The sequence below is a fragment of the Hevea brasiliensis genome, chromosome 15 (assembly GCF_030052815.1).
Source record: "Hevea brasiliensis isolate MT/VB/25A 57/8 chromosome 15, ASM3005281v1, whole genome shotgun sequence".
Taxonomy (NCBI): Eukaryota; Viridiplantae; Streptophyta; class Magnoliopsida; order Malpighiales; family Euphorbiaceae; genus Hevea; species Hevea brasiliensis.
The window spans coordinates 71,125,388-71,145,819 of record NC_079507.1 but is presented as its reverse complement, the minus strand read 5'-3'; the positions used below and the strand labels follow the sequence as shown (position 1 = coordinate 71,145,819).

The 20,432-nt window shown below is 35.8% G+C and overlaps 5 protein-coding genes and 1 pseudogene across 5 annotated transcripts; 3 read left to right on the top strand and 3 right to left on the bottom strand.

Annotated features, from left to right (window-relative positions):
* The first annotated feature begins 1,029 nt into the window (after positions 1-1,029).
* LOC110655582 (pentatricopeptide repeat-containing protein At4g19890) lies at positions 1,030-3,956 on the top strand. The gene has a single exon (XM_021811946.2). The coding sequence runs from the start codon at positions 1,117-1,119 to the stop codon at positions 3,250-3,252; it is 2,136 nt and encodes a 711-aa protein (XP_021667638.2). The 5' UTR covers positions 1,030-1,116; the 3' UTR covers positions 3,253-3,956.
* Positions 3,957-4,982: 1,026 nt separating this feature from the next.
* On the top strand, positions 4,983-6,178 carry LOC110655585 (protein PROTON GRADIENT REGULATION 5, chloroplastic). The gene is made up of 2 exons (XM_021811949.2): positions 4,983-5,417; positions 5,855-6,178. The coding sequence occupies exons 1-2, from the start codon at positions 5,154-5,156 to the stop codon at positions 5,957-5,959; spliced, it is 369 nt and encodes a 122-aa protein (XP_021667641.2). The 5' UTR covers positions 4,983-5,153; the 3' UTR covers positions 5,960-6,178.
* Positions 6,179-6,425: 247 nt separating this feature from the next.
* Positions 6,426-11,460, bottom strand: LOC110655583 (eukaryotic translation initiation factor). The gene is made up of 5 exons (XM_021811947.2): positions 11,196-11,460; positions 10,655-10,823; positions 10,414-10,539; positions 6,997-7,062; positions 6,426-6,915 (listed from the first exon to the last, which is right to left on the bottom strand). The coding sequence occupies exons 1-5, from the start codon at positions 11,387-11,389 to the stop codon at positions 6,868-6,870; spliced, it is 603 nt and encodes a 200-aa protein (XP_021667639.1). The 5' UTR covers positions 11,390-11,460; the 3' UTR covers positions 6,426-6,867.
* Positions 11,461-11,759: 299 nt separating this feature from the next.
* LOC110655524 (peroxygenase-like) lies at positions 11,760-13,591 on the top strand. The gene is made up of 6 exons (XM_021811839.2): positions 11,760-12,011; positions 12,290-12,409; positions 12,549-12,634; positions 12,844-12,938; positions 13,020-13,145; positions 13,228-13,591. The coding sequence occupies exons 1-6, from the start codon at positions 11,906-11,908 to the stop codon at positions 13,379-13,381; spliced, it is 687 nt and encodes a 228-aa protein (XP_021667531.2). The 5' UTR covers positions 11,760-11,905; the 3' UTR covers positions 13,382-13,591.
* Positions 13,592-13,766: 175 nt separating this feature from the next.
* Positions 13,767-15,379, bottom strand: LOC110655523 (acid phosphatase 1-like; annotated as a pseudogene).
* A 1,299-nt stretch (positions 15,380-16,678) lies between these two features.
* Positions 16,679-18,907, bottom strand: LOC110655586 (60S ribosomal protein L23). Its single transcript, XM_021811950.2, has 4 exons — positions 18,771-18,907; positions 18,241-18,525; positions 17,138-17,179; positions 16,679-16,945 (listed from the first exon to the last, which is right to left on the bottom strand). The coding sequence occupies exons 1-4, from the start codon at positions 18,781-18,783 to the stop codon at positions 16,863-16,865; spliced, it is 423 nt and encodes a 140-aa protein (XP_021667642.1). The 5' UTR covers positions 18,784-18,907; the 3' UTR covers positions 16,679-16,862.
* Between the last annotated feature and the right edge of the window lie 1,525 nt (positions 18,908-20,432).

Genomic DNA, 20,432 nt, shown 5'->3' with positions numbered 1-20,432 from the left:
ATTAAATATAAATATAAATTAATAATTTAATTTAAAAAGTCATAATTTTCATGTGAATGTAAGTATTACGTCATTTAATAAAATTTTTATTTATATGGATTCGATAACTTTTTTTTTTATTGAAATTTTGGCGTTTAATTATAAAAAGATAATTATAAAAAAATTTAATTTAAAAATAAATTATAAATTAATTTAATAAAATATTTTACTATAAAGTGAATAATTGTCTATATTTTGTTAATATTAATTTAATTAAAAATAATAATATATTAATATCAGTATTTTTTATTCTATTATAATTGTTTTTTTTATTTTTTTATAAAAAAGAACATTTTAATTATTGATTTATTATTTATAAATAATTTATTAGTATTATTATATTTTTCAATTTTACTTTAAAGTCTTTCACCATATCATAAAAATTAATAATATTCATACTTATTAATATGGATGTGCACAATTAATTTTATTAAATAAAATTATAAATTAAATTGAAAATAATTAAAAATAAAAAAATTAAAATTATATCAAATTATATCAAATTAAATTTATTTTACTATTATGTCTATAAACTCTTAAATAGTATAAAAAATTTAAATTTTTTATTTTGATTATATGTGTTTTGTAAAAATTATAAAATAGTAAAAAACTAATTAATTTTTTATAAACTCAAAATTATGAATTAACAAAATAATAAATAGTTAGAGTTATATATTTATAAAATATTTACATGATAAAATAAAATTTAAAAATATAAATATTAAAATATTAATTATCAAGTAATATATAAATAAAAAAATTATTAAAAATATTAAAAAATTAATAATTAAATATTACGCTTATAAATTAGCACTTATTAATATTGGCCATTAAAATATCAACTTATAAGAAAATATAAACGTTAATAAGATTAAAAATTAATTTATTTTTTTTAAATATTTAATTAATATTAATTAAAGTTGAAAATTACAAAAATAACCAAATCCTTTTGTTAAGCTCGCATCGAACCCCTCCCTCATAAGAATAATAATTGGTATGACATACAGTATAGGGATGGAATAGGCAGTTTGTAACAGAAGCCAGAGCCTCAATTTCTCTCCTATTGCTAGATCGTTAATGGTGCCTCTTCTCATTCTCAAATCCCATGGACTTAGAACCAAATTCTCAGCTTCAACAATCCCTTCCTTTGTCAGCTTCAACAACCCATTCTCTTCTAGATCGCCACGTTTCTACCACCACAACGCCGATGATTACGGTAACTATAACCTCACTTCACCATCACCTTCATCGCCACCGCAATCTTTTGTCAGATCAATTTGTTCAATGGTCTGTGAATCCTATTATCAACAAGCCTCATACTTTAGAACATCACCTCCGAAGCTCAATCTCCAAATCAATCCCGATTCTTTGACCCATGAACAGGTCATTACGGTCGTTGCTTCACTTGCAGAGGAAGCGGGTTCAATAGTGGCATTGAGTTTCTTCAATTGGGCAATTGGGTTTGCCAAGTTTAGGCATTTTATGAGGTTATATATCGTTTGTGCTTCTTCTTTTATTGGCAATGGCAATTTGGATAGAGCCCGTGAAGTGATGCAAAATATGGTCAGGAGCTTTGCTGAGATTGGGAGGTTGAAGGAGGCTGTTAGTATGGTTATTGAGATGCAAAACCATGGCTTAGTATTGAATGCTCGGACATTGAATTTTGTTATTGAGTATGCAAGCTATTTGGGCTTGATTGATTATGCGGAGAACTTGTTTGACGAAATGCGTGATAGAGGGGTTTTCCCTGATTCTAGCAGTTATAAGTTGATGGTTGTTGCTTATTGTAGAATGGGCAGAATTTCGGATGCTGATAGGTTGTTAAAGGATATGCTTGAGTCAGGTTTCATTGTTGACAATGCTACCTGTACTTTGATAATTAGCACATTTTGTGAGAAGGGTTCAGCGAATAGAGTGTTTTGGTATTTTAATAAGTGGATCAAGATGGGTTTGAAACCAAATTTGATAAATTTTACATCTTTGATTAATGGCATGTGCAAGAGAGGTAGCATTAAGCAAGCATTTGAGACGTTGGAGGAAATGGTTAGGGAAGGTTGGAAACCCAATGTGTACACTCATACAGCATTGATTGATGGGTTATGTAGGAAGGGATGGACTGAAAGGGCATTTAGGCTATTTCTTAAGCTTGTTAGGAGCGACAATTACAAACCAAATGTATACACGTACACTAGCATGATTAATGGGTATTGCAAAGAAGAAAAATTGAATCGAGCAGAGATGCTATTGAGCAGGATGAAAGAACAGGGATTGTTTCCTAACACCAACACGTATAGTTGTCTCATTGATGGACACTGTAAAGTGGGGAACTTTGAAAGAGCATATGAGTTGATGGATTTAATGGTTAAAGAAGGATTCACTCCTAATGCCTTTACATATAATGCATTTATTGATGGCCTCTGTAAAAAAGGAAGGTTTCCAGAGGCATATAATCTGTTTAGGAAGGGACTAAAATTTGGATTGCAGGCTGATAGTGTAACATATACCATTATCATATCTGAGCTTTGCAGACAGGACAATAATAAGCAGGCCCTTGCATTTTTCAGCAGGATGTTCAAAGTTGGCCTACAGCCTGATATGAGCACATATAATGTGCTGATTACAACCTTCTGTAGACAAAAAAGAATGGAAGAAAGTGAGAAACTTTTTGAGGAAGCTGTCAAGCTCGGCTTGGTTCCAACCAAGGAAACATACACATCAATGATAAGTGGGTACTGTCGAGATGGCCATGTCAGTTTGGCTGTAAAGTTTTTCCATAAGATGAGCGACTATGGTTGCACACCTGATAGTGTTACTTATGGAGCTCTGATAAGTGGTTTATGCACCGAGTCTAAGTTGAGTGAGGCTTCTCAGTTGTATGAAACCATGATTGACAAGGGGCTGTCTCCATGTGAAGTTACTAGGCTGACGTTGGCTTATGAGTATTGCAAACAAGGTGATGCTGCTTCTGCTATGATTATCTTGGAGAGGCTAGAGAAAAAACTCTGGATTCGGACAGTTAATACATTGATCAGGAAGCTTTGTAGTGAGAAGAAAGTAGGCGTTGCTGCATTGTTCTTTCATAAATTACTGGACAAGGACCCTAATGTAGATCGAATAACTTTGGCTGCATTTACCACTGCGTGTTATGACAGCAACAAGTATGCTCTTGTTTCTGACTTGTCTGAAAAAATGATCTCTAAAGGAATTGGTTAGCAGCTCAAGTTTATCAAAAACAGGTAAATTCCATTGTTTCAGAAGCTAACTGGCTGTTGCTTGAAGGTTTTAGAGGAGTTCTCTTCCTCGTCAGTCATTCTATTCAGTACCTGAAAGACACCCTTATCTCCAGAACAATGAACGAATTGCTATAATATTTGTTTGAAGTAGGAATTGCGAAGGAAAATTTTCTCAATTGTTTGTTTTATGCGCCAAAGGATAGCAACTGGAATTTGAAAGAAAAGGAAGGGTTGGTGGGGAGGGGGGGTGGGTGGGGGTGTGGGGTAGGGGTGTGTTTGGGGTTTGTGGAGTGGTGAGTGGTGGGTGAAGAGAAAGAAAAGAGATATTTAAGAAGTTATTTGTCACTGTTCATAGTTTTAGAGGTTTTGATTGTCCAGTATTAGGTGAATACGTGGTTAATAGGCTCTATCAAGCATAGGCAACATTGCAGGCTGTTCTAGCACTTATGCTAATTTTGTACCAAATTAGTAGTTATGTGCCGTTAGTTTGGTGTTCGATCTTCTTTTATGGGCATCACCCATTTACAGTTTGGTGTTGGTGCATTTCTAAACAAAGCGAACCCACTGGAGTAATCTGAGCGCTTTCAACCTCTGGTTCAGTTCAACTGTACGAAGAAAGTTCCTTTTTTTTTTTTGTAAGAAGGAAGTTCCTTAAATGATAAAACTCTTACAAATTGTGTGCCATTCATTTTTCGATCTTGTATTGTGGAAGTCGGTGGAGCTTAGCTGACAATCCATGCGAGCTAATTAATCACGCCCTGCCTTAATTGGTAGGATTATTTTTACACAGATTAAAAGTAAACATCAATATTTGAATTTTATCCATTATAACATTTTTAACTTTCTAAGATCTAAAATGGGAAATAATTGTAAAAAAATGGGAAATAATCGTTATTCACCTCACCTAAGTATAAGCTTATAGTAAACAGAAAATTCTTTCTTAAATTCGATTTATTATGAAAATAAAACATAAAATATATAGTGAGATTTACTTCTTAAATATAGAAATCAATGTGTTTGTGTCTTACATTGAATCAAGTTTAGATAAGAATAATCTTGTAGTGAACATTCGTTTTTGAATTTTTATGCATAAAAAAAAAAAATTGGAGTGAATAAGGTATTATCCTTTATTTTTTAAATTAATTTCTTAGTGTTAATTTTTTTATATTTTTTTAATACCTATCCAAAAATGCTTCACTGGCAGGTTGCCGCATGCCAATAATGTCGAATTCAAACGAACATTCTTACAAGCATGTTCTTAACATGCAGCAGCCAGCAGCTCACTTAACATGCAAGAACATGGGAACTTAAGATGCAATTTGAGTTTGGTATCTCATTTCAACAGCCCTAATTTATTCCAAGTCAATATTATGGACTATTCTGATTTTGAACTCTATTTTCGATCGTCCATTCTTATTTTGACTGCAATTTCCTTGTTCATTAGGTAATCTTCCAACCCAAATTCAATAGCCAGTATTTTGTGCAACAATGATCCAACGTGTGAACTAATGGTTTTGATGGGCCCCTCCTCCGAAGAAAGAACCACTAATATTCTAGATCAAGATTTTCTCCAACTTAATTGGGACCATAAGTTGCAGAACAGGAGCAGTACAAGTAATAAACGTGTTCAGAGATCTTCACTAAAATCCAAGCCATCTCTATGTGTGGCTATTAGCGTTCCATGAGACACAATCCCCCAATAAAAAAACCCAAAGGCTCTCAAATTTTACACCAAAAAATATCCTCTCTACATTCATAGAACATAAAGAAAAAAGAAAACCCACCAAAAACACACATCTCCGATTCTTGCAAGCAGAAAGGCAGCCTCTAAATTTCCACAGGGAGAGAGAAACTTGTAGCACTATTCTTGAGGGTTTTTCAATGGCTACTTCAATTTCAGCAACTGGGTTTAAGGGAGGTTTTGGTACTAGTTCATTTATGGCTGGCGAAGACTTTGGCATGTTGGCTAAGTCAGTACTGCCAAACCATGTAAGGGTTGCAAAGCCGGTAAGATTGGCGGCCACGATGAAGAACGTTAATGAAGGGAAGGGTCTTTTCGCACCTATTGTTGTTGTCACACGCAATATAATTGGCAAGAAAAGGCTCAACCAGCTTAGAGGCAAAGCAATTGCCTTACACTCTCAGGTATATTTATATTTATTTTTGCCCTTACTGTTTTTAATCATTTGCTTAGATTTACCATGCTGGTCATGCCCATGAGAAATTTGATAAATTTTATTTTTCATGATTTGTTTTCTAAACAAACAAGAGTTTTGCATTCATATCTTTTGAAAATTAGACCATTTTAGAAATAGAATTAAAAAAAAAAAAAAGAATATCACAAACACTTTCGAAATATATTTATTTATTTATTCTGGTTTCCTGTTTTCTGTAACTTTAGATCACAGACTTATCAGTAGTCTGCTGTAGTTTGTATTCTGGTGGTTTTTTTTTTTTTCTTTTTTTGGAAAGGTGTGAAGTGTAGATTCTAGATAATGATTTTTTTTTTTTGAAAAAAAAAATTGATAAAGTTCAAGCAATTTTACAGAGCTGCTCAAGTTGTTAACATGTAAAATGTTCAGGTGATTACCGAATTCTGCAAATCAATAGGAGCAGACTCAAAACAAAGGCAAGGACTGATCAGATTGGCCAAAAAGAATGGAGAAAGACTGGGGTTTCTCGCTTGAGGAAAGGCCGAAATGGTCGAAATTTGTTATCACTAGTTGCAAAGATTCAAATCCATGGCTCATTTTGTTTAAGAACTTTTCAGGTGTATACGTTCTCAGCGTACCTCTATCACCATTACCCATTTTAGTTGTAATAGCTAGTCTTCAAGCTATCGAAATAAACTATAGCAAAAGTTTATTACATCACGAATTTTTTGCGATAAAACTTTCCATTTTTTATTTTTATTTTTATTTTTTTAGCACCACTATGATTATTGAATTTATTATCCATTTCTGCACCATCGATATATTTTAATTTGTACCCCTAAAATCACTCATCAATATAACTAAATTTTGGTAAAAAAAAGGGAATCTAGTAAAGCTCAATATGCTAGGTGGCTGTCACACATGAGGAAGGTTTGAAACATTCCAACCTCAATCACTGTGGCAGTGTAAGCCTCCCAGCAAAGCCTGGAAGAAAACAATATACTCAACCAAGCGAGTGAAATGGGTTATAAGCATATACATTACGTTCAACCACTGATACAAACTTAACCACCACCTGCACTACTACCAGTGACACTCGTTCATATGGCATTAACAACACATCTACCCACATGATAAGCAACATTATCATCATGTTTCCAAAATTAACCTCATCTAGAATAGGAAAATCAAAGTATTGAAAATGAATGAGGCATTTTCTTCTGACATGTATTCAGCACAACAATCTGCGCGTCTCTAGTCTCTCCAATAAAGATTGCCAGATGCTACAATACATTGATAGAAGCAGAAAATTGTCAAGTAGCAAAATTAGACAAGCATTAAAATACATCCATTCAGGGAATCTTCCTTGAAATACATTTTAACTTCATGGCGTTTCTGATCATGCAAAACAAAAACCGTACTGCAAAACTATTGAGGAGAGCTTATACATTATATCGGCCTTTGGCAGATCTTTCCCTTCTAGAATCATCCTGCAATTACCAAAGACAGTAAGACCTACAAGAAGCAGCAAATTTTCCTAGAATCCGATAGTACTGCAAAATAAAGATTACATGAAAACTGTATGTGATCTTGTCAGTGACATCAATGATCTCTTTCCACTTCTTGCCAATGCTCATCTACATAAGCAATTCAAATCCATCATTCAATTAAACCAATGTATAGAAGCAAAATAAACATATCTAACCAAAGCACTTAAGGAAGATAGACACCAACCCAAAAAATCCAGCTTTTTCGTGGGAAACTACTTGTTATGAGAATTTAGCATCTAGAAAAAGAAAATATGCCATGTGGAAACTCTATGAGCAACAAAGCAACCCAAGACAACAACATAGGCTAGAATCAAGTAACAGTTATTTCCCCTGAACCAAAGTTAAAAGCTCAGACAGTAACATATCCAGCAACTTAAACAAAGGTGATAAGAAATGTCACAAAGAAAAAAGAGAGACGGAGGCACATAATGGTACTTGGGCATAAACAAATAAGAACTAATCTTGAAAACGAGGTTCTAGCATCAGCATGTCCAGCAACTCATGTAAGGCAGATAAATATAGTACGTGACCAAGTAAAACAAAGAGATAGGGAATACAATGATATCCTACTAATAACCAAATAAAAAATAATCCTAAGAATAATTGCAAATGATAAATGGGGGAAAAAAGAAAGAGCAAATAAGAAGGAGATTCAAAAAGTGAAAGAAGTGCCAGGTTCTATGGAAGTCAGCAATATGATTAAATCAAGTATGATAGCGGTCACCATGCATTTGTAAACCTTTGCAAGAGCCAGAACAACATATAAGCTCTGTCATCACATTAAATTCTAGATTCCCATCCTCGTGCAAACACCATCAATTTATAGAATTCGAATTGTACTTTATGGTGAAAACTCATTTTATTAAAGGGAGTCAGAGAAATTTTTTTTTTCATCATACCAACATGACAATAATCACATTTTCCCCCTTCCTTGAAATTAGGGATGTACTAAAAAGACTGTCAGTAGGGGGCTTTGGAATTATAACAACAGAAAGCAGCTAGGATTGAGATTTGATGAAGAGCAATTGCAGAAAATAGTATGTGCAGTAGGGTGTACAGAAAAATACAGCAGAACACGCCCCCAGTGTGTGTGTTCCTCTCTCCAGCAGCGGGCAGCAGTGATTTTTTGGGTCCAAAAAACGTCTCCTGCAATCCTAATTCATTTAGGACTTCCTATTTTAGCAAGGGGCAGCTGCGGGATTTATTTTAAAATTAATTTAGGAAGCTTTCCAACTTCATTTAGGATTTTATTTTAGTTTTCCCATTCTATTTAGGATTAGTTATTTGAGTTTCCTGTTCTAATTGAGTTTAGTTTTTCTTATTTAATTTAGGATTCCTATTTGTTTTGGTGTATCTAAACTTCCTAGTTAGTTAGGATTTATATTTTCCTAGGTAGTTTAGGAATTTAAGCTCTATAAATACTCCTAAAAGTTGTGCATTTCAGAGACAGATTTTGATTAATAAAATACTGCAGAGAATTTCTCTCAATTTTTTGCTCGTGTGTGAGTGTGTTATCTTGACATCTTGTTAAGCTTCACACTGCATCAAGTAGTATCAGAGCAAGGATGGCCACTGGCGGTAATGATAACAATGGCCTAGTGACAGTGATCGAAGAGCTGGAGCCCTTGAACCGAGGGATGACATGTTGCAACGTTTGGAGCAACAACTAGAGCATCGGGTAGATCACAAATTCAACCGTATCAAGAGGCGCTGCAAAGAAATTGTAGATCATCTTGATGCTTTGATAATCAGTACAAACATGGATCGGTATGATGATAGAAGAACAAGGGTAAACTTAGCTCATGGTGACCCTTTCAATGGACCTTTTATGCATGTAGGCAAAATATGCCTACAAGGAAGACTCAAAGGAGGAAGATGACTATGAACCAAATGGGCTCTACAGAAATCCATGCAACAAAAGATAATAGAAGAGGTGCATATCAACCAATTCCTGCACGCCAATAGTATGTTTATAAAGAAGATTCAAAGGAGGAAGATGACTTGGAACCAATCAGATACAAACGCATCAACGGAATAGTAACTATCAAGAAAGAGGTGCATATGGATATGATGGGAGGGATTTTCCAACCATAACTCAAGCCCAATATGGATTTGTAGCCGAGTGGAAGGACACCCAACCCAAACATCTATTAGATTTAGTCGAAAGGGAAGAAAGGCAAGAGCAATCCGAACTCAATTCGAAGTTGAGGAGTATAATGTCGAAGGATCAGATCTAGAAGCTTTGATCAAGTTTCCTTTTGCTATGATTGAAAATGAAGCGCTTGTGCTATGTGTCCTAGGGAATGGAAAATATCCCATTTTGGAGATTTCATTGGAAGTTGAAGAGGAACAAACCATAGAGATAGTAATGGAGAGTGAAGAGAATCAAGCCATTAAAATGAAGATTGAAGAACTATCTGACTCTTTAATTCCTATTGTTTATGTTGATTTTATTTATCCAAGTATTCCCATAAATACAAAGGAAAACATGAAGCTCCTCAATTCCACTTTATTCATGTCAATCTTATTGATTCCATCCAAAGATTCTATACGTGGTACTCTTCCAATAAAGTTTTTAATTCTTCAACACTTCAAAGTTCGAGAACGGGTTTCTTCCAAGTGGGGAGAATGGTATGGAAGAATTCTAACACAAGCTCGACTTTTTTCCAAGAGGGGAAATATGATGCTGAGCAAATGCAAAAAATAGCGTGTGCAATAGGGTGAACAGAAAAGTACACGCCCTCAGAACATGCCCCCAGGGCATGTGTTCCTCTCTCCAGATGCAGCGGCAGGCAGCAGTGATTTTTGGGTCCAGAAAAACGTCTCCTGCAGTCCTAATTCATTTTGGACTTCCTATTTTAGCAAGGGACAGCTGCGGCAGTTATTTTAAAATTAATTTAGGAAGCTTTCCAACTTTATTTTGGATTTTATTTTAGTTTTCCAATTCTATTTAGGATTAGATATTTGAATTTCCTGTTTTAATTGAGTTTAGCTTTTCCTATTTAATTTAGTATTACTATTTTGTTTGGTGTATAAACTTCCTAGTTAGGATTTATATTTTCCTAGTTAGTTTAGCAATATAAATTCTGTAAATACTCCTCAAAGTTGTGAATTTCAGAGACAGATTTTGATTAATAAATACTGCAGAGAATTTCTCTCAATTTTACACTCACACATGTGAGTGTATTATCTTGTTAAGCTTCACGATGCATCAAGATTGCACCCACTATAGGCAAAGGAAACCAAGCACATCTTTAGATGAAACTTGAAAATCATAATTAGCATTAGATGAGGTGTGGGGCAAAAAAAAAAAAAGACATCTAAATTGACCATGCAAATTATATACTTCACTTCTTGTATAGACAAAGGGCCCTTTTTTTTTTTGGGCTGGGGGGTTGTGGGGGTGCAGGGGAGCGGAATAGAAAGAGAGAGTTGAACCTGAGCAGCCTCATTTGTAGCTGTCTTCGTCCACAATGCAAGTTTATCCTGCCTTTGGCGCACACTTGCAACCACACCACAAATCTCATCGGCCTCATCGAATTGTTCCCCAATTAAAGCCATCAACTGCCAAATTAATAACCTGTTAGTTATATGCCAAAATATCTTATGCTAACAATAAAATCACACTAGCATCAGACAAAAAAAAAAGCAAAAAATTCATAATGAATAGAGAGATTACAGTCTCCAGCCACATGGTATCAAGGATAGCCTTCCTGCCACAAGTAACAGACCACTTCCCCCCACCAGCACACTCAGGATCTTCCCATTTGGGTTCAATTCCAGCTTTAAATAAGTGGAAATCAGCATTTCCGGGCAGTTTGCTGGGCTTGAATATTTGATCATACAAACTGCATAAAGCATTCAACTTTCAATTGATTTGTTTTTTAATGCTAAGCAAGCTCATCAAGGTTGCTCACCACGAACGTAAGCCATTAGAAAGGAAGGTCACTTCGGAAAAAAAACAATAATAATAAACCGCATGAAGTAATTATATCAATCAATAATTAAACCCAATGAAATTGATTAACTCAAGCCATGGAAAAGTTTTATTCAAAATGAAAATCATCAAGTAGAAGATCTTTAGAAACAAATCAAGAAAACAAAAGTTCATAAGCCTCAAAATACTAATCAACAAAAGGCCATAAAAAAAAAGAATAAAATAAATAAATCACCAGATCTACGGGTACATACATAGAAAGGGAAAGAAAGATAGTAAATACCACCAAAATTCTTCGACGGTGTCGAAGGTGTAGACCTTGCGGAGAGAGGTGCCCCAGGCTGCACCTTGTTTAGGCTTGGATTGATTATCGAACCAGAACGTCCACTTCCTCTCTAGCTTGTGCTGTTGCGGCTGCTCTGTCCCAGTAGCTGTGGCCTCCGTCGTGGTTCCTTCTATTGCTGTTTCGCTTGCCATTTTCTTCTCCTTCCTGTGCCTTTCTTTTGCGTCCGCTAAGATCAGAGAGCTTGTTTCTTTGGATTAGAGAGGCTAGCGTTTTTTATTTTCACTCGGAGTCGGAGGGTTTGTGTTTTCCCCCGTTCCTTGAGGCAATGGATTTAGGCCCATTGGGCTTATGCCCATTACTTTATAAAGCCCAATATTAAATAGAACCCAAGCCCACATCAATAACATTACTCCGCGCTCCCAAAGCCGAAGTGTATATCATAAATTTAATATAAAAGAAAAAGTTTGTTAAATAAAAAAATATATATTTAATTCAAGAAAATAAAAGAAGAGATATAAAAAGGCTACCGCATATGCTGCAAGCAAAACCCAAGGTGCCACAAGCATGAGGCAACCATCTGTCTCTGCTCGGCATGGCTGCCACGCAACCCATGGAAACGTTTCCTTTAGACAAACCAGCTACATATAGGCTAAAGAGTGTGAAGGCGGAAGATTGTAGTGCTCAGTAAAGAGAAACCATAAACAGATATGGCTAAACAGATTGAGGATGCATTGGCAAGAGCAGCACCTCTTGCACCTGTTACTTATGAGAGACCTGTTCCGGATGACTTGGAGGATACACTGCGTAAGCCTTGTAAGTTTTTATTTGTTTGTTTGTTTGTTTCTATTTCTTTTTTTTTCTTAATTAAAAATAATTGGATTTATCAAGCCATTACCCCCTAAATTAAATTGTGTATTACATCCTGAATTTACAAGTACTTGAATAAATTCAGTTTATGATTTTTTAGGTGTATCCATGGGCACTCAATGTGATATAGTTTTAATTAGCAAATTTTCTTGTATTCTGGACTCGCAAGCTTAGCCTGGTGCCAAAAACACATTTTCATGTGTTCTGTTTGCTGTATAAAGCAGACGTGGCAAAAGCATTGCAAGCTCCTGATACAGAACATCCTCATGGAACACCAAGACATAAGCATTATGGCATGACTGTCCTCCAGCAGCATGTTGCCTTTCCGTGGGAGACTTATAGTGGTAGGAATAAGCACGGATTTTTTCCTCATTTTCTTTTCCTGGAATGAGAAGATCAATAAGCTTTTTGATCCCATATTTCTTCATTTTCTTGACCTTTTTTCCCCTTTCTTGAATTTTCCCCATTCCCCAATTACCACAGGATTTTGTGCAATTGGATTCAATCCAGTTTTCACTCTTATCATGGCTGTTGCCATCAATGGAGCCTTGAGCTATGCTACATTGCCTGTGAGTAACCTCAGCTTCTGATTGATTATCACCCCCAAGAAGGGAAGAAACTATTTGTGCGCGCTCGCGCGCGAGCGCGCCTTTTGTATAATTGTATCTCTCTAAGGCTTGATGTTTCAATATTTCAAGATTCAAGTTCTTTATTATCAATGTTTTACCATTGTTGAGGTTGATGATAATGTTGTTTATCATGTGTTGTTTTCTTATAGGGATGGTTTCCTTCCCCCTTTTTTCCCATATACATACACAACATACAGAGAGCCAAGCATGGGAGTGATTCAGGAACATATGACACCGAAGGAAGGTAGGGATTTACTACATATTTACCCCTGTCCATATCCTGAATATCCACAACTGTTGCTATGCTCACCAAACATTCGTGCAGATTTATGCCTGTGCATTTTGAAAACATTTTCAGCAAGTATGCTATTACAGTGCCTGACAAGCTGACCTTCGGAGAACTCTGGGACATGACAGAAGGACAGCGACTCGCCTTTGACCTTTTTGGATGGTTTGTTTCGTTTTTAACTTGAACTTTCTGTTTACTTCTCGGTTTCAAACTTTGGCTTTTATGTTTCAAAAGTGGCCTGCAGGATTTCGGCCAAGTTAGAGTGGGTGATCCTCTACATTCATGTAAGAGATGAAAAAAGCTATCTGTCTAAAGAAGCTATTCGGCGCTGTTATGATGGCAGCTTGTTCGAGTATTGTGCTAAAATGAACATGGGAAGTGAGGCTAAGATGCGTTAATGGCTGCCATAACTAATGATACTAGCGTAATAAGTTGAGTGTCTTTACCTTGTGTGGATATTGCAAACCAGCCTAGGTTAGTATCTAGCTAGAAGCCTAGAACTAGCAAAGAAAAGGTCAATTAAATATGGTAGTGAGAGTTCTTCAACATCCAACTTGTGTATCAATCTTCAAGTTTGTGAAGTCAGCATTTCCTCTTTTCGGCTATAATGTTCTCGACGTGTTTATTTTTCTAATGCTTGGAAGGAAGTGTTTCAGTTCTCAGAAATTCAAGAGTTCGAGTTCATTTGTAGAGCAGTACAGAGCAGAAACCTTTCGACGCACAAAAATACATTAGAAGTATAGCAGATGATTTGAACCAAACGTGCAATAGACAGATGATGTTTCAAGCAACATGGTACAACGGATTTGGAAGTTTGAATGTCCTTTTCACACTCGGGAGCCCTTCGAAGCTGCTATATTGGTCTCCAAGAATGCCCCAAATGCGATACCCATCACCGATCAATTGTTTTCTCACATTGGCCTTAAATTTTTGCACCCCATCCAATTCATCTTCTGGCCCTCTGTATCAAACCACAAGTATATTCCCTTGAAACATATGCATATGACTTGGAGAGGGCATAAGTGCTTGACAGTGAGAAAGATACTGACCTTAATATGAGACTAGTCCAGCCATGATAGCCAACATCAACAAGGTTGTCTATTGTGGCTGATCTGAGATGTTCTCTTCTTGAAGAAACCAAAATGATTTGAACTCCTCTGGATTTCAACTCATTGAAGAGCTTCAGAGAGTATTCTAGGACCGGTGCTTTGCCTTGTCTCATCCATTCCTCAAGCGATGTCAAGTTTAGTTGCTCCCCACTGCTCACAATAAAGACCACAATCACAGTTACCATCTGATGAAATGAAAAGAAAAAGAAGGGGAGAGAAAAGAGAGATGCCCAAATTGATGTTTCTTGTATGTTTCTTGAAATAAGGCACAGTAGATAGGAGAGTATCATCAATATCAAATAGCCATACATCTATACCATCCTTGTTCAGGGTGCAACCAGTGCTAAGATAAACCAGGCACTCCTCAATTGTTCTCTCAGAATCCACTTGATATTGAGTTGATGTGACATATTTCCCAATGTGTGATACACATTCCTGAGGCACGACTTGGAAGTTTTGGATGTTATGTAGCTCAACATTCATCCGCCAGCTCTCACAATAATTTTTCAAGCTCATATTCAACCCATTCTTTGTTTTCAGATTTAAAATGTTCCAATCTGCTATTGCTACACTGATGAAAAGACCTAAGAAAAATAACAAGAAGCCTAAAAATCTTCCCATTCTCACCTTCACAAAAGAATTTGGAATGAGATGCCGATATAAGTAACAAGTGGACGTGGGATTTAGATCAAGCAACTTAGACTATGGTCACATGGCCACATAGGCTCTACAACTGGCTGTCGCAAGCCACCAACTTGCCTCGAGGTTCAGTGGTTCACATGCTGGACACGGTGGCAACTGGCTTACAGCATTATGCCCGCTTAATTGACGACGACGCAGGGTTTTTATAATTTGTGGGTACATATGATCTGATTTGGAGAGATGCCTCCAAATTTAAAATTCTGATTACGAAATTATTTTTTAAAATATATTTTCATTTAAAATTGTATTTATTTTAAATATGAAAAATAATTTCTCACATCTCATAAATTCATGAGATAACTAAATTTTAAAAAATTAGTGAATCAAGAATATCTTAAAATTTTACGAAAAGGTCATTATGTGGCGAGCGCAATGTACCATCTGTTTCACAGGAATTTTAAGTTTTACGTAGATTTTAATTTCATATCATGAAATTTACGTTCCAAGTACGCTCATCTGTACAGCATCACTCTACATGTTTGGGTGTATATGATTTGTGGTTCTTTCAACATAAATAAAATAAAATATTTTATTAAACTGATTTTAATTCGATTTTAATTTTTTAAATCAATAAGCAATTTTTTTTTTTTTTCGATAGATAGAAATTCTATTTATGATAATAAACAGCCCAGAGGCTAAATACGATAGGGTAACCAACAAGCTCAAACACAGAGAATGGATTGATAAAAACATTTTAGGCCCAGAAAGTCCATCTAACAGCTACCCCTAAGCTAAGATTTTTTTTTCTAAAGGGCAGACAATGCACACATAGAGACATAATATACATCTTGATAAAATCATGAAAATTTTATCAATATCCGTTCACCCATGTAACTCATACACACAATAACAAAGGACAGCAACGCCGACTTTATACTGTTCACAATCTGGAAAAGCAAAGAGAGGCTTTTCAGTCATGCAGTGACAACATTTAAGCAAAAATACACCCACAAAAAATCATTCTTCCAACATAGTCAACAAAATTCCAAGGAACGCATAATAATAGACCCATTCTCTGTGAGTTGCAAAGCGTGTTAAAGGGCAGAGCTCAAAAAGCTATGAAGGGTCGACGGTCCAGAAAAAGGGCCGAGTAAGGGCTCCTGAGTTACCCTTCCTCACGGTATCTTCACACACCTATTTGTAAGCCTAAGCGTGCAACCAAGGCTCAAGGCAAAAACACAGTGGAGGTGAGGCAAAGTCCGTATACCGAAATCCTATAATACCCACTCCCCTTTCACCACAAATGAAGTAATAAAACACAGAGCAAAAGCACCCTACATCATAACAGAACAAGAAAGAACACAAGAACACAAGGCAGCTCAATAAGTAAACAGTCCCAAAAGCACAAATCTGCCAAGAACAACTCAAAAACTATACATGTCCCACCCAGTGGCGGTGAGGGTAACCCACGATCAGGCAGGGGAAAGATAAAGTAGCAGGGAAGGCTGCAAGAAATGGCACAAAGGAGACTCAAGCTCCCAGAAAAAAAGGAGGATGCGAAGAGAATTCTCTCTCTAAAGGTTAGAGAAAGAAATTAACATCTATTAAATTCATACATACCTTTATATATATATATATATATTTTTAAAATTCATGCAATAATTGAAATTTTTTCATTAGACTTTATTTATAGTTAAAAATTTTAATTATTATATATTATAAAATAATTATCATAAATTCCAAACACATTAGATTATATAATTAAATGATTTATCAAATTAATCAAGTAATTAATACAATTAAGTAAATTAATAATAAAAATCAAACTACATAAATTTACCAATTGTGAAGGAACTTATGCACTGTAGGGCCATTGTGAATATCCATGTGACTGTAGAGCGAAGCTGCAGGGGGCGGGGGCATCCAAAAACCACAAAATTGAGATTCATAAAAATCTAGACCATCAGAATTGCTGCTTAAATTCCATGTAGTTAATAACCACATGCAGAATCGACAAAAATTAAATTTTAAAAAAAAATTCAACAAAAAAAGCACCCTACATCAACCCCTAACAGAACAGGCAAGTCGCTCCCAACACAAGAACAAAAGGCAGGAGTGATTATAATTCTTATACTATGGCATTTGCTGCACTTGCAATCCTTGGCCACAGATCAGCACATTCCTTCCCAATTGGACCAGTTATAGCAGATCCTAAACCAATAAAGTGGCAAGTGAGATTAAGTTCAGGATAATAATAACCCAAGTTGAATTATAAAACACACACCAAGAAGCATGTGAGCAAAATGATGATATAGATTAAGAACAAAGATTCCATCTTTAATTACAACTTGTTAACATTTAAATTTCATGAAAATACATATTCTCTTAATATGCATTCTGTACCTTTCATTTCGCCTTTAGGATTCACAATAACTCCAGCATTATCTGCAAAGAAAGCCACTTCTGATTCAGAAACTTAATCCAATAAAATACATAACAGTTGGCAATTGACAAACAAAATATTTGCAATCCACATACCTGTTCTTACAAGTGAAAACACAAGCAAGCTCTCTAAGTTCAAAATATCATCAGTGCCCAACCGTGACAGTTATGACATACAAACTTCATGCAGACTTATCAAGAGTGTTCATAATAGATTCAAAATCAAAGAAATCAATTACTGTGTATATATAGAAAATGTAGGGTTCAAATGGAGCAGATATGAGCTTTAAAAGACTCTGCACATCTGCAACGAGGAACACAGTCAATTTGCCAGACTCGTAACTGTATCAACCACATATATAGGAGGATACCTGACTTATGTCTGGTAACTTAACATATTCTATCAGATTACTTCAAAATAAATAAATATTTTCACAACAATTTGTACAACAGTGAAATTTTGCTTGAGTTATGTAATGCCTGATGAAACAGTAACACCTCGCTGCCAATATGGAAAAAGGATGTCAAGGCAAGTAAATTACTCTAAAATAAGATTGATAGATAAATGAAGAAGATGGGTATCCCAACCCTGATAGGGATGATAATGAACTTAATCTGGATTTGGAGTAAGGTTGGTATGTCCAACGTTACTGGGTGTGGGAAGTGCAGAGGAACCATTATAAAAATCCTCAACACCAAATCGCCAGCAAATTAAACATACAAAGGCTCTATAAAATTTTTTATGATGATGAAAAGAGACTATAGAATTCCAAAAATTGAGATTCTACAACAGGGATAAAATTTATGACTTCCCAGCTCACTATTGCTGGTCTCAGGAAGCATGTTATCATAGTACGCACAAAAACCTAGAATGAAAATATGCACGCATCCAGACACTGCTTAACCAGAATCAATAAATCAATGACATCAGAAATCATCAACACACTAACATAACAAGCAATCCACCGATAAATCAAGTATCAAATCTATCAACTTCTCAGGATTTAGGCATACTAAACAAAGATAGATCGCAGAAAACACAATAACAGTGAATAGACAATGACCTTCGAAGTACATGTAGACTCCGTCCTTTCTGCGCCATGGCTTGCGCTGCCTGACAATGACAGCGGGCATGACCTTCTTCCTCAGATCAGGCTTTCCTTTCTTGACAGTAGCCATGACCATATCCCCAACACAAGCAGAGGGCAAGCGGTTCAAGCGACCCTTGATTCCCTTCACCGAAATGATGTAGAGGTTCTTAGCACCAGTGTTATCGGCGCAGTTGACGGTCGCCGCAACTGGCAGACCCAGTGACATCCTGAACTTGTTACCCGCTGATCCTCCACGTCCTGTACTAAGCAGCAAACAACCAAGTGATTTTGTTTTACCAGGAAACAAAAATATCCGAAGGTAATCGAACCAAACACAAGATCCATGATCCTTTCAATCTTTTTCATGGTTCAAAAGCTATGGAAAATAGCAGATAATAGAATAGAAAGCTAGACTGCAAAGCCAAAGAATGAACAAAAATAGAATAAAAAGCTAGACTAGAATAGAAAGCTAGACTGCTAAGCCAAAGAATGAACAAACTGACCTCGCTTCGACATTTTGAACAGCTGAAGGTGAAACGAACTCTGCAAGTAGGGCTTTTAGGAATTTATATAGAGAGCTCAGCAACTAGGGTTTTGTTCTTCATCATAATTCCGGTTCACTCCCCGGTCTTTGTGTATAATACCAATATGGGACAGAGGACTGTCAGTAGTCCTTGAGATGGTTGCTGGGCCGTGTTTGGACCTGGTAAACTCACTTGGAAATTGGGCCGTGTAAAAATTTTTCTTGATTACTAAACTGGTAAGGGCTCAGATAATAAGAGGCTGAGGCTGTCCCAAGTTATTTTTGTTTGTATTTTTCCCCTCTTTAATTTCCCTTTTTTCTTTCTACAGCCAAAAGAGTTAATCTGCTTCTTCTAGGTTATCAAACATGCACTACGAGATTGAAAACATGGCTTTTGATTTCATGCAATTACTGGATCTTGATGGCCATACTCTGTCTCCTAATTGGCAGGGAAAGAAGAAAGTAGTGTTTAATATTGCAAGCTTAATGGTAAATACCCATAAACCTATTATTTAATTTAATGCCATTTTTATGGACTTGTTATCGTCCAATTTATTTTTATTTTATTTGAAAAAAAAAAAAAAACTAGAAGCATTTCTAGTTTGTACATTATATAGAAGTAAGCATTTCTTTGTGCATATTCAGAGTATTTGTTGCAGCAGAGCCAAATTGCGGACATTGCCACAATTTGAGCGGAATAGAATAGCCCTCCACCTTTCATCACTTTCACTGACAATTGGAGAGATTTGACACCCCTTAACAGTCAAGGCTATGAGGAGACCAACAGCTTCACTTTGCTCCATGAATACTAATTTCGAAATTAAATTTTAAGTCAAAGAAAGCTGTGCATTGAGCTAGAATTTGACATTCCAAAATCCAACAGAAATCGCAATCATAAGCGCAATAACCAAATCGGTTGCCTTAATTTTTTGAAGATGCCAGAATATTACAAGATTTTATTCCATATATATGAAGGCGGCTTGACATGTGATCTTTACACGAGACGAGACTGACCTTGATGAAGTTGATCTCTTCCAATTTTCCTTCCCCTGCACCAAAATCAAAATGAGTTCACCAGAACATCAGCATAAGCTATTATTCATCTTCAAGTGAAGTTCAATTGCCATACATCCGGATGTGTGTGACTGCATAAGCAGAAGTGCAACCGTGCGTGTGCATAGGACTTAGATATGAAGAATGAAAATAAATAAATAAATAAATCTCATAAGATGTCTGCATGTGCAAATGTCATGGAAAGAAAGACAAATTAATATAAGAAGGTAATAACAAATTACATGTAATTGCAAGATCATGTGTTTCATTTAAGAAAGCTGCATAAATGAACCATTGGTGACCAAGCAAGCCTGTTGAGAACAGTAAAATCTACTGCTTTAGCTTGTGAAAAGTAGAACTACCTGAGATAAACCATTTGTCATATAAGCTTCCACCCAGTTGGATGCAAAATAACCTGTTAAGATCATATCTTTATCCAGCAACAAAATACAATTGCATTGAGAAACGTTGCCAGATTAAAATTACAGGTGCAAGAAAAGCAACAGATTTCAAATTATCTCCAAAAGCAAGAGGTCCATATATTGATAGGCTTGAATTCGAAACTAGAAATAAGGATCCTTGATATTGC